The sequence below is a fragment of the Callorhinus ursinus genome, unplaced genomic scaffold (genome assembly GCF_003265705.2).
Source record: "Callorhinus ursinus isolate GAN/ISIS: 27379988/994484 unplaced genomic scaffold, GSC_fseal_2.0 scaffold4, whole genome shotgun sequence".
Classification (NCBI taxonomy): Eukaryota; Metazoa; Chordata; class Mammalia; order Carnivora; family Otariidae; genus Callorhinus; species Callorhinus ursinus.
This window is the reverse complement of record NW_027397066.1, coordinates 70,468,050-70,481,949: the sequence shown is the minus strand read 5'-3', so window position 1 is coordinate 70,481,949 and position 13,900 is coordinate 70,468,050. Positions and strand designations below refer to the sequence as shown.

The 13,900-nt window shown below is 40.2% G+C and overlaps 1 protein-coding gene across 6 annotated transcripts in view; it reads right to left on the bottom strand.

The window, feature by feature from the left end:
- Positions 1-13,900, bottom strand: part of AFF1 (ALF transcription elongation factor 1) — a 202,702-nt gene that overhangs the window by 118,420 nt on the left and 70,382 nt on the right. Inside the window, exon 1 of one of the 6 annotated variants that reach the window (XM_025887180.2) lies at positions 12,726-13,284. The exons of the other annotated variants lie outside the window; for them this stretch is intronic. Coding sequence (XP_025742965.1) covers positions 12,726-12,742 — 17 coding nt within the window. The 5' untranslated portion in view covers positions 12,743-13,284. Of the gene's footprint in view, positions 1-12,725; positions 13,285-13,900 lie in introns of those variants that run through there. 6 annotated transcript variants of the gene reach the window in all.

Sequence of the window (13,900 nt, the reverse complement as noted above, 5' to 3'; positions counted from 1 at the left end):
TCCCTCTGCGGCTCCCCCTGCTTGTGCTGTCTGTCAAATAAATAAAATCTTAAAAAACAAAAACAATGATTCAAAATGAAGTAACATTTAATGTGTAAAGAAAAAGTGGAAAAGGAACAAAAAGAAAATGTTTGGTCAAGTTGTTGAAAATTATGGAAGATGTTTCTCTCTCATTTTAATTAGAGTTAACATTAATATACTGCAGCTTTTGTTTTACTGAACTACAGAATATTTTAAAGAGTAGAAACTGTATCTATTATGGTCAAGGAAAAGTGAATGAAAAAGTCTGCTCGGAAGTGAGGGCCTCTCAGGGCTCCTGCCTAGCTCAGTCAGTGGAGCGTGTAACTCTTCATCTTGGGTTGTGAGTTCGAGCCCCACGTTGGGTGTAGAGATTACTTAAAAATAAAATCTTAAAAAAAAAGGGGGGGAGAGAGAGAGAGAAAGTTAAAAAAAAAAAAAAGGAAAAAGAAAATGAGATCTTCTCTACAGCAATAGAGACTACAAAATTCTCCTGCCTAAAGTCCGATGTAAGTCACCTACAAAAATATGATTTCACTCCAGAGAGTTAGATTAACAATGCATTCATTTGGGACAAAAGCAAATGTATATTTTCACTTCCTCCAGGAGAAACTGAGGCAAATAAGATTTCCCAAATGTCCCCAAGATAAACAAGTGGTGTCTGGCTAGTGATTCAGGAGTCCCTGGCACTCAAACCTACTCTTTTCCATTCCATGAAAATTTGCAAAGAACACAGTAATCCTGTCTAAAACTTTAATACTTCTGAAAAACAGGATGAGGTTTTTATAGGAAGTTATCCCATTAAAAGACCACTAGCTTTTTTTTTAACAAAATACTCGAGTCGATCTTGAAAAATATCCATGAAAATTCCATAAGCACGAGTAAAGAAGCTCCGGAGATTGGCTCTATCACATGTTAACACACGTTATAAAGGTATAGTGATTGAGTCTCGACAATGGCTTTTGAATAGAGAGAACAGAATGGCTACTTTTGAGGGAGAGGAGAGGGCTGCAGAACCCTCACTCCTTAAACCAAAATAAAATTCACATAGATAAAAGATAAAAAGATACAGCTTTTAAAAAAAATGTATCACCAATACTCAAAGAAACCTTCTGGAAGAAGACTTAAGATAGTAATACTTTGGGGAGTCTGGGTGGCTCAGTCATTTAAGCGTCTGCCTTCGGCTCAGGTCAGGATCCCAGGGTCCTGGGATAGATCCCCACATCGGGCTCCCTGCTCGGCGGGAAGCCTGCTTCTCCCTCTCCCACTCCCCCTGCTTCTGTTCCCTCTCTCGCTGTGTCTCTCTCTGTCAAGTAAATAAAAAAAAAAATCTTAAAAAAAAAAAAGTAATACTTTGAAGGGGGCAATCTAAAATGAAGACATAACAATTATGAATATCTATGCAACAAAAGCACCAACATTTGTAAAGCAAAAACTTCAGATTATTAGGAGAAAAGCTCATTAATTGTATCAGACTTATTTTCTCTCAGTCCACAGAATGGACAAAAATTAGAATACAGAATGATGTAAGACAGATCTAATGTACAAAAACCCACCTTAAACTCTGGGCCCTGAAAATAAAGAATATACATTCTTTTCATATGTTCACAATACATTCATAAAATTATATGATGCCACAAGAGGTCCACAACTAAATATGTTTATCTGAAAAATAACTGTAAAACAGAGGTACAAAAGAGATGAGGTGATGATAATGAACGCAGGATCCCTTAAGTAACTTTATGTAATCAAACATAGCTGTGATGCTGGCAGAGGTAAGAACTTTCAGTTCCTACAGTAGTTCGTTGTGATCACATTTTTTCAAGAAGCCACAGAATCCCTTGAGAAAAAGGTACTTAAACCAGCAGCTACTTCCTAAAGGACCCAAGGTAGAAGATTATCTATTTCCTATTTCTGAGACACTGAAAGAACTCCCCCTTCCACTGTGTTTTCATGTTTAATTATCTTCAATGAGAACTTCGTTCCTGGGCTTTTCCTTAAACCCCGTAGCATATATAATTTATTAATTCAAGATCTGTGTTTGGCAGAGGTGGAGGACATCTTTCACCACACTTCCTATAGCAGTCTTTCACACACATAAAAGGTTGCTTTGTAAATTAACCTTTGTATTTAATAGCCAGGCTAAATATCCTCCTTACTGTCTAAATCTTCACTTCCTTATGACTGGACTCACTGAGCTGCGACTTCCCTACTTCTATCGCCAATCCTTATTTGATAGCTTTCCAAACTAAGAAAAACGTACTCTCAAACTTCTTTTCCACGTTTAACTTGTTTATATGTATGCACCAATTAAGGCACTCTTCGAAAATACAGTCTTTATTTTAAAAGTACAATTTGTTATGGAACTCATTTTGCCTTTATTAAAAACAAGAAACAAAACAAAAACACAGGGTTGAGTTTTGACAGACTTAATCCACAAAAGTAATTTTTACTTCAAGAAACTGCCACATGGCAATATTTCCTAAAACCACATTTGCCCTGTTTAAAAATGCCACCCTTTCCACTATCATCACTTATTTCCATGTATATTCTGAAAGGGCAGTTAGTTCTAACACACATCATGACCTGCGTTTTCTCCACTTCAGGTCAACTTTGTCAGAGGTCCTTGTGGCCGACGTGAGATCAAGTTCCACACTCCATTACTCTCTGTCATGACACCCCATTTGTTTTTTGTCATGGTGCTTTAACAGTTTGTGCTTGTTTCATTGGTCAGTTTGTTGGCTTAATTTTCTGTCCTCCACCCCCTCTCCCAACCAGCTATGAGCTCCTCTTCATGTGGGGAGACAGATCTGTCTGAACCAGCTTCGAGCCCTGCACACACTGTGGCCGGCTCTCAGTGAGCAATGAGGCATTCATCAATACATAATATGGATAATATTAAAAGTACTGTTCATGTATGTGAATTGGCCACAGTCATAAAGCTATTAATGCTGATATAATCTTTAAAAGGGGTAAATTAATACCCAGAAGCAGTGAATTCCAGTAATATGCCATAATGTTCTGAGGCTCCAAAGCTGAAAGCACACTGGGTAGGCTCATTAAAGGCAGCCATGTAGGAGACAACTAACCAGGGCCTCCCAGCTCTTTCACAGACTAGCAGCGGGAGTGCTGAAAAGATGATTCACTTTCACGACCATCACACACACATCTAAAGACAATTTCAGAGCATTTCATGAAGTATTTTTGTTCATAAAATAGATCTATCTTTTCCTGAAGTTTGGAACACACCACTGACTGGGGGCATATGGTCACCACCTTCCCCTAGCAGGACCCAAGTTTTAAAGATAATTACCAGAAGCTCCACTCAGATAACCTATCTCTGCATTCAAGACTGCAGTGAATGGGAACAGCTAATTTTTGCCTGAATGTTTTTATTAAAAAAAAAAAAAAAACACACACACATTTAAATGACAATTTCTAAGGCTATTTTTCAGTTCTGAAATAAAGGCTTTATATATATTTATTATAAAACAAAATTTTATAAATATATATACAGCTATTTGCAGGGTTTATGAGCTATGTGTTGGAAAATTCACTTCCTACTTTGACAAAAACATGCATTGATACTTTAAATGTTAATTTGGTTTTCTTTAAATATTCTTTGATACAAGTTTCTTCTTCAAAAGCCCAACCAATTTTAGAAATACTATATTTTCTATGAAAAAAGTTGTTTTTAAGCCACATGTATTTAAAACATCACATTATCTTTTAATAATCAAATGCAAAAGTGATCAGATCTCAGAACCACCAGTTCCACAGCCCAGCTGACCTGAAAGATAGCAAAATAACTTGCAAAAAATTGAATTAGGTCACTTTAAATATGGGAGAGGGTGGACACATAGTCTGAAAACAGTTTAGTGGTTCTTCCAAAAGTAAGGCATAGAACTATCCTAGGACCCAGCAAACCCCTCTTAGGTATCCAACCAAGCAAAAGGAAAATGTACATCTACATAAAGACTGGCACGCAAATGTTCTTAGGAATATTATTCATAATAGCCACCCACCCCTACCCCGTGGGCGCGCGCATGCACGCGCGCGCACACACACACACACAACCAGTCTCTAATATTCAGACAGAATACGATTCAGTTATTACAAGGACAGAACTGACACGTGCTATGCCATAGACGAACCTCAAAAAAATTACGGAAGTGAAAAAAGCCAGATGCAATAAACCACAAGATTCCATGTATGTGAAGCACCCACCAAAAGCCAAATTTACACACAGAAAGATTTTTGCATGGGGCTAGGAACAGGGATTACATATAAATGGGCATGAGAGATCTTACTGGGGAGATGTCCTAAAAATGATTTATGATGATGGCTGTATCACTTAGTAAAGTAAAAATAATTGAATTGTACACCTGAAATGGGCAACTCTTATGATATGTAAACTACACCCCAAAGTTATAAAGGGAAAAAAAGGAAAAAAAAAAAACTTGGGACTCAAGAAAAAGTTCATAAAATGAGAAGTAACATAAGAGATAAAAGATCTGGGTGATAGTGAATGTATCCTGATTAAAGCAAGCTAGTCCCCTCTCCTCCTCTCCTGCCAAAAGAGTCATTTACCAAGCTACCAAAAGGACATGCAGGAGTCAAGTTTCTACTCCACTCTTCAAAATAATAGGTAACACCAACACCTTGGAGGTACCACCAGGATATGGGTGACCTCAGGAAGAAACCAAGTTTCATTCTAGGCTTATCATGAGAACCTATCTTTTCAAAGCCTACAAATTAAGTAAATCTAATGATTTTCACTTTATCCTTAGAAAAACATGACTCTTAAGAAAAATACGAAGCTGTTTGTAAGACTAAGGCACCTGTCATGAAATTGAAAAAACAAAACCCCCACACTATCAGCAAAATGATAAAAAATTATCAAACTCAATCTTTTATTAACTTCCAATCTAGGGCTTTTTTTGGGGGGGGTCTTCTGGGCACAGTTCCCACTTAAAAACAAAAAGCTATGTTTAATCAGTTATTCTGAATTATACTAAAAACAAGTGACACGACAAGCAGACAACACTCATCTCTTTATTCTTTCCAACATTTTCAGCTAGAAATTGATTTTGGAAACAAATATAACATACTGGGTTCCACTGTATCTTTTTACTATGCTAATGTCAGTAAATGTGGCTGCCTAATTTCTTTCCTGTGGTACAAAGTTTATATTTACACAGCTTTTTAAAATGGGAGAGTTAGCACAAGTATGGTTTAACTCTAAAAGGAAGTGAGGGGGTAAAGGGAGAGATACCAACTATAAAATAACAGAAAAACCTAATTCCTGGAAGTGTAATTGCGGATCAACGTTACTTAGGGAAAAAAAAAAGAGTTAGCTATGTGTTACTGTCCAGAATTTTGTACCAATAAACACCCCCTTTAACAAAATGTTTAAAGTATTTAAAATTCAGCATGTTAACCCAAGAGGTTCTGTTTTCCTTTAAAAAAAAAAAACCCACAAAAATCATAGTATCATGAACTCATGACAGCTAAAGCTACCAACTTAACTAGATAGGCCATCTTACTTAGAAATGTTTATGGTAAAATACTAATTTATCAATCAGGAGAAAAAATATGTAATTTCTGCAAAACTAGGAAACAGGTTTCATTCTTTTACACAGAACAATGGGAACTGGTTAATTTTATACCACTTTTCAAAAATTCACATCCAGAGTAAATCAGGTACACCTGCATTTTTAAGGCAACAAGAATAAGGGGAGCAATTTAACAAGCTATCCAGATGCACATTATCCAAAATGAAAGTCACATGAGAGGCCAGGCTCTGTCATGACCACAGAAACATATGCACCAAATCAAAATTTAATTACACTGCAGGACACCGTTTGTGAATTGTGCTACATATTTTTATCAACTGCTCCCCTTTGACAGGGCAGTTTCCTGCAGGAAAGTTCCAAGAACTGAAGAGTTACAACACCCACATACCAGAAAGTGTTTCCTGAATTTTGTTACAGGAACTGACATCTGCTATAATTTGAATATTTACTTCCCAGTAGGAGGAGTCCCATGTAAAATTTTGTTGATTATTTGTTCAACACAGTAGACATAGGCAATGTTTTGTTTTAAAAACAAAACCAAACCAAACCACCACCACCACCTTTCAGTTTCATAGAGTTTGGATGTAATTGACCAATTCACAGTTGTAACTTTTCCCCTGGGAACAAAAACATCTGCCACCTGATAAACTTGGGTATGTGTGGTAGAGAGTGCATTTGTAGTTACGGTAGGAGGTAGGAGGCAGCCCAGAGTGGACAGGAAAGGGCAAATTAAATAACCAGGTCCTTGGGAAGAAACAACTGTTAGGAAAGTGCTGCACGATCAAACGTGGGCTTTACTTCTTGGTACCTTCCTTTTCCTTTCATTTCTTAAATTTAAGTGCATCTGGAGACTTCAGCACTTACCGTTTGTAACAGATACATAAATTTATAGAGACGGAGATTTATTTTTTCTACCAACCTCTTGTCTATTTCAATGGGGGAAGGAGGACAGGTGTGAAAATGTAACTGCATTTCATGATATACTTTATATCTCTCTCACACACAGACTCCATTTCACAAAGGGTAGTAGGGTGGGCCTCTGGCCCCAGAGAGGCAGATCTCCACCCAAGCTCCACCCCAGGCCTGTCCAATCAGAATCTTGGGGGGGTGAGGAGGAGTAGAATCAGCACATCGGCAAGCACTCCCCGTGATTCTAGTGTCTAGTCAAGTTTGAGAGCCTTGAACTTAATAGGACTACATTGCATCTAAAATATTCTTTTCTTTGTCTAATTGCCAATCCAGCAGGAAGCAATAGTGAAAAGAAAGGCAAGATGATTTGGGGTAAAATACAAGCAAGCCAGTGAGTCAAGAGTTCCATCCTTAACTCTCTCCAGCCCACCCAAAGGATCATGTGGGCCCACAAGTCTCCAAGTATTCATCATCATATGAGCCATTACGGAGGAACAACAACTCTTGGTACTTTTAGAGTGTGGTCAAACTGTGGGTGTCCTTTGGAGATACAATACTTAATACCAAAGTAAGGGTCATTTAGGTGTCAATCGACAATATATTTCCCCCTTCAGTTAGCTTCAGTTCTTTTTGACAAGATGTCCCTACTGGGATTCCTCTTAATATATTACACCTGACATCAAATTACTGCTTGAGTAATAGCCCTAAGAATCTGATCGTTTAATCAGGTTAAATTAAAAACAAAGCCAATAAACCATAACAAGAAAACACATTCACCAGAGAACAAGACTTCCAGGATTAAGTCTGCTGGCCTTGTGGCCATCAGGTTAAGCTTTAACTCACTGTGGATAGCTTGGAAAAGGGAAAAGTTTGCACAGAGGAAAGATTCTCAACACTGATCAGTGCCAAGACAAAAAGTCAGCACTTGGGATTGTTTTGAAGTTAATTTTTACTTTAGGGTCTCTAGGGCATTAACACCAAGAGTTACCTTATTTTTCCCCTTGAGGCCTAAAGCTAAGCTCCACCTGACACATTTATAGTTGAGCAAGATGTTACTGTGCATTCTACCTGCTGTATTATGCTGAGCAAATGAATACATGTATATTCATAATAAAATTAACAATCTGAAGCAGAGCTAAAATACTACAGCTTTATCTCACCCAATTTTTTTTACTTATGTAAAAAAGGTAATCATTTAAGCTGCTGTAAAAGTTATGCACACACCCTATGCCAATAAAATGTAACTGAACCACAAAAGAGATTATGATATCCAAGCTTGTTATGTTTGTACTTCTGAGCCAAGAAACTTTGTCCTAAAGATGTAGACTGTATTTCCAACTAGTACGGAGGGAAAAAATCAGAATATGTTACTGGTTGTAGTTCTCACTACAACTTACATACAGGACTTTCTCTTTTAAAAGACAGATTTGGGTATTAAGTTTATTTGCCAATCTTGGAAAACAAACGAAATAGAGAAATTTCCTAATAGAAAACTAAGTTTATATATTTAGAAGCAATCAAATTGTATTTATACCTCAAAGCAGTAATGAAGATAACTGGCTTTATAATTCCTCCACTTTTACAGCAATTGGGTAATATATATAGATTTGGATGCTCAAACCAAAGGACAGTACCAAAATGAGATTTCCCTCTTATCCATGATTAAGATAACATTTTTCATTACTGAGAATACATGAAATTTAAACTGCTTAAATGCAGCATTCACTAAATTCCATTTTCAAGAGTACAGAAGCAGCCGAATACCTTTTCATGCTCTCGTACAGAATCCCCTAAATCTCCTGAGAGATCACTGGCGTTAATGTTGCCAAAGAACATCCCCATAAACCAGCTGACTGAAAAAAATGACTCAGTTCTCCTTCTTTATCTTGGAAGAAGCTGTAGTCTGTGAGTCAGGAAGCTCAGCTGGCTCTCAGGATGAACTAGAAGGAAATCACTTAAGAGACCTGTCTGTGTTTCTCTTCTGTCAAGGACACTGTTTACAATGGCGTCATAAGGGAAAAAATGAAGACATTCACTGGGTCAAAATACTGCATAAATTATTTCCCTCTTGAAATCACTGCCCTGAACCGCACTTTCCAAAACACCACAGCATTCTTCTTTGATATTTGCTCATACTCAATCAGAGCTTCTTTGCTTTCATGAATTTTCTTCCAAGGTAATCAGTAGGTCACAAATCAGGAGGGCAGAGGACAGAGCAAAACTGGTTCTATACCAGTTTAAGAGCAATGCTTTTTGCAAAAAAAAAAAAGGGGGGGGGAATGCTTGTTGCAATGGAAAAATTTCCCTCACCAAAGAGATCCACCAAAAACCGGCTTCATAATAATCTTGGGAACAATCTGACTTTGCTTCATTATTATTTTTTAAACTTCATTAACATTAACTTCAGTCAAATTCAAACAAAAACACTGTGGGAGAACTGACTAAACCTAATTTTCTTTTGCAATTTGTCTGAAAGTGCTTTCTTCTGAGATGTGCTCAGCCACCAGATGCTACTCTCCTACAGAATTTCAACTCCCCCACTTCCCCGGGGGGGGGGGGGGGGGGGGGAGGGCTGCAGGGCTTCTCCGGGAGCACAAGTGCATTTTAAAACTGATTAATCCCTGGCAGTAGGTGAAGGTATGTATATATTCCTTTCTAGAATTCAAAGATTGCTTCAATGAGGGGTTTAGCAGAGATGAGGAACCAGACAAAGCCCTTCTTTCTGTTTTATCCATCAACACACTCCTCAATCTAAAGCAAGCTAATCCTCACAGAAAAGCATAAATCTTCAAACTATTGAGATTCCATGCCCACTCCCCCCTTCCCCATCACAGGCTTGCTCCTCTCAAAAGAGAGCATGCCAGGTTGTATACTTCTATAAAGTATTCTGTGCCTTAGATCAGTTTGGAAACTAAAGCCATGATCTGTAACTATTTCACATTAAAGAAAGCAAATTTGTTATAATTCCCATCAGAAAGTAGTCAATGTATCTGTGGTACTTACAGGTTCTAATCTGAGAGCTGAGGCATAGTTTATGTCCTGCTTTAACTGATACTGCATTTTTTTTAAAGATTTTATTTATTTATTTGAGAGAGAGAATGAGATAGAGAGAGCATGAGAGAGGGGAGGGTCAGAGGGAGAAGCAGACTCCCTGCTGAGCAGGGAGCCCGACGCGGGACTCGATCCCGGGACTCCAGGATCATGACTGGAGCCAAAGGCAGTCGCTTAACCCACTGATACTGCATTTCTAAGTGACTGCCTTTCTCCACAACTCAAATGAATACTCAAACCAAATATTAAATGCTTTCAAAATACTGATCCAAAATCTAATTTTTAAAACGTAGGCAAACGTGACCTCTCATTCAACAGATGTCTCCCACTTCTGGGAGAAAACAATGAACCACAAAGCAAAACAAAATAATCAACTTCCTACTTTGAGGTGCTTTCTCTCCTACTTTTAGGTTTAAAATGAGGGAGGGAGCTGGTCAACTTCAATTTATAATGGTTCACAAGCTAAGAAATACTTAGGTAGTCCCTCCCTCATTCAAAATACTTCTAACTTATGCGGGAGATACTAAAAACGTGAGACAACATCTTAAGGAGCTGACTATAGAAAAGGAATACACTGACTAGCCTACTCACATGAAAAATTAGTCATATACCAACCATAAGTATCAAATGAAGAATATTACCTTACAGCAATGACAATGACAGAAAAGTGCCATGGCCGCCTCATGTATTCACTGTCAGTGCCACAAAATTCACTTTCATCTAAGTTCTCATCTACCTCTTCTACTAAGAAAAAAAAGTCAAAAGCAAACTATTTTAAATAGTGCACACTAAAACAACTGCGTTTAGAACAAATTGAGCTATGAATCTTAAGGGCCAATGAGTCCAACAACCCAAACTAATTGTTCCGAGAGCAAACAGATACTGCGGGTGGCACTTGGGCAAGATTTTACTACCCTAGATTATAAATCTGAGGTGATGGTTTTGTTTCTCTTAGCACTACTCTCAACAATTTGACCCAGCTTGAGGTTTCCTCGAAATCCAAAAATATGTGCGATCTTCTCTTTAGATCTCAAAGATTACCTACTGTCCCACAAAACACAATGCCTAGGGGCGCCTGGGTGGCTCAGTCGGCTGAGTGGCTGAGCGTCTGCCTTCAGGCTCAGGTCATGGAGATCCCAGATTCCTGGGATCGAGCCCCACATCACATTGGGCTCCCAGCTCAGCGGGGAGTCTGCTCCTCCCTCTCCCTATGCCCCTCCCCCCTGCTCATGCTCTCTTGCTCTCTCTCAAATCTTAAAAAAAAACACGTCTAAATGAGCAGAGACCACATTCCAGATGTAACTGTAGAAAGTGAATATTTACAACTTGTGAGATAAACTCCTATTATGCAGGCTAAGAAAACAACAGCCATCATGGCCCTGTGGCTTTGTTCCTAGTTCAAGGACATGTCTGAAGGCCAGGTAGAAGAGCGGAATATATACAGTCCTCCTGTTTCAACTGCTAACAAGTTGAACTACCATCCTGATAATTCAGATTTTTCCACTTTTAGCAGAAATTGCTTTTTGTACACTTACATTGAGGCTTTGCGGTTCCCTTTTCACACCTCCCCTCAGGATTGAAGGGGAAGTCTGGAAGTAAGGAAAATGCTGCTAAGCAGCTCCAGTCAGGCACTGCTCCACCTATGTGACCTCGGGTGAGAAACAGGCTGGCTGGGCCTCAGTTTCCTCAACCATAAATGGGAAAAATAAAAGTACTTACCTATTTAAGTGACAGAGAAGGATCAAAGAGATAATCCAATTAAAGCAGCTGTGCCTGGCACACTGCATGCAGTGTCCAATTAGCTATTATCACATTTTATTCTTAGTTTAAGAGCTGAGGCATTGAAATCACTTGCACCTGAGTTCAGATCCCAGGTCTATATTATTGAGTTCTGTTGGATAGTATTTAGTTTCTTAGACTAAGGTATCTTAATCTAAAGCTTTATTCCACAGACCCCCCTTGGCAATTAAATTTCATTAGAGGTTAGCAAACAAAGATGCCACCTCTCATCTAAGTTTTCCTGCTACTTGGTCCCAAGTTAAGAACCCCTTTCTTAGAACAACCAAGAACATGGGGCAGGGGATAAACCACAGAGTTGAGCGGATTAAATATATAAAGCAGATGGTGCACTACATGGAGTAGTTGGTTCTCTTCCTAGAAAGTTCTCTTACGAAAAAATCTTGACTTTCAACTTCAGCATTGGGGCATCTATTTCTTTTAGTGCTACACCTGGGTTTTCAGACCTGAAATGTAGCCTTCTAAGACATCCCCAAATCACTGTACTACATCAATATCAACTCCAAGAGCCCTATTACTTTAAATAGGTGACACCAAACTGCTTTCTAGTAAAACTAAAAGTTAAATAAGAACTTATATAACTCCAAGTTTCCCTTAGCACCAATTGCTGTCACAACTAAAATGAACTCACACACAAGTCTGAGTCGTGTAATGATCACTGATGCCTTGTCATCACTCCTTAACACTCATTACAAAAAAAAAAAAGGAACCAACCATGGAAAGTCAGAGCTTGAGGTTCTTACAATAGCGTTCCTCTGACAGCAACTGCAGTTCATTATCCTCTCCCCTCACCAACCCCGGTACATTCCCGGTCTTTGCCTACTCAGCAGATTCTCCGCAAGCTGTGCCGTTTTATGTGGAATACATTTCAGCAGTAAAATTTTCGATCACTCCCCAGCCAAATTCTCGACCACCTTCTCCAAGGCGAGCTGTTTTTACATTAAGTGATTTCTAAAATTCCGATCAAAATACTAGTCCCCCGCCACCCCCAAATCCGGAGAACCAAAGGGAGGTGCACAAAGAAACTAAATTAAAATTCGGGCAAAGGCAAACAAGTTAAAACAACTTAATTCCTCCGAAAATAATTATTTTGGAAGACGGAAGAAATTTAACTTTTAACTTTAACTGAACCCCTCTACTCTGCAGAAATTATCCAGTACGCTCTCAACTGTTTTTTGTTTTTGTTTTTTGTTTTAAATCTGACGTTAAATAGTGACCCACAGCACCGGGAATGATGAGAAAGCAATGACAAAGCTGCTTCCTGCCGGTCTTCCTCGCAGCACCCCAACCCTCCCTCCCCCACCCCTGCCCGCAACCTTCAATTCCCCTAGCCACGAACACATTTTAAAAAGTTTCTCTCGGTGCCCGGCTTACCTTGACTGGGCTGCCATAATTCAGTTTACAGAGCTCAAGGACTTCTGTCCATCGGAGCCTTCAACCCGCGGCCCTTCTGCCAGCGCCGCGCTCACCATTTGCTGGGGCCGGGCGGGGACGGTCTCCCCTACGCGACTCCCCGGTGTTACGGGACTACCTGCTCCCGAGCCCGGGCGTCCTCACCGCAGCCTCGGGCTCCGACCGTATTGGCTCGCACTAATCCTGATGGACATCCGGGCACTGGGGCCTCTGCAGGAGAATCACACTTTGGACCAGCTCGGGGAACGCCGCGTCCGAATTCAGAGCCAGTGAGATCCCTCGGGGCGATTTCGCGGAAGGGAAACCCAAGAAGCCCACGTCCAAAGCCCACCAGCGCATAGCTCCCACCGAGCGGCACTAGAACTCGGGCCAGCGTTATAAGAGAAGTGAAATCGTCTTTTGGCTCACTGAAAGTTGTCCGAGTTCGCCTGAATACCCCCTGTCAAGAAAGTTCTGGTGGTACGGTCCGCCTCCTTAAATGGGCACGGCGCTCCGCCGGCCCGAGCCGGAGGCTGCGCCGGGCGGGGGCACCTGGCTCGGGCGCCGGCGCAGCCCTGCTCGCTCGCTCGCTCGCTCCTCGCTCGCTCGCTCGCGGCCGAGCCCCGCCTGCAGGCTCCTGGCTAGTGGTGTCTTGCCAGGTTTTAAACAATGTACAAACACACCGCGGGAACACACAGTACCCGGTCACTCAGAACTCCAGCTCCAATTTGAATATTGGGCCCCAAGAGGCTGCAGGGAGCAAGGAATAAAACCACCAGCAGCAAACCACGTTCGCTACTTTAGATTATTCCAAATGCTTGCCGTCAGGAAATGTGCAACTAACGCACCCTTGTTTTACTTTGTTCGCTTTCAGTTTTGATTTCATTACACTGAGAAAACATTTACAAAACGCCCTTCCCTTTTTTTGCACAACATACAGATTACAGAGTAAACAGTAACTCCTTTTGGGGTTGGCATTTAAAAAATCACTGAGAATGCAAACCAACTATGTAGTAAACACTATGTGAGAAGTACAAACGAGAAAACGGGTCCTACTAAGAGGACCAGGGAAGGCATTAGGTAAGCAGGACAAACCTTAGGTGGGCAGAGATGGAGGGAGGCTGTGCTACAATGTCTCCAGGGGATCCAGCAGCACA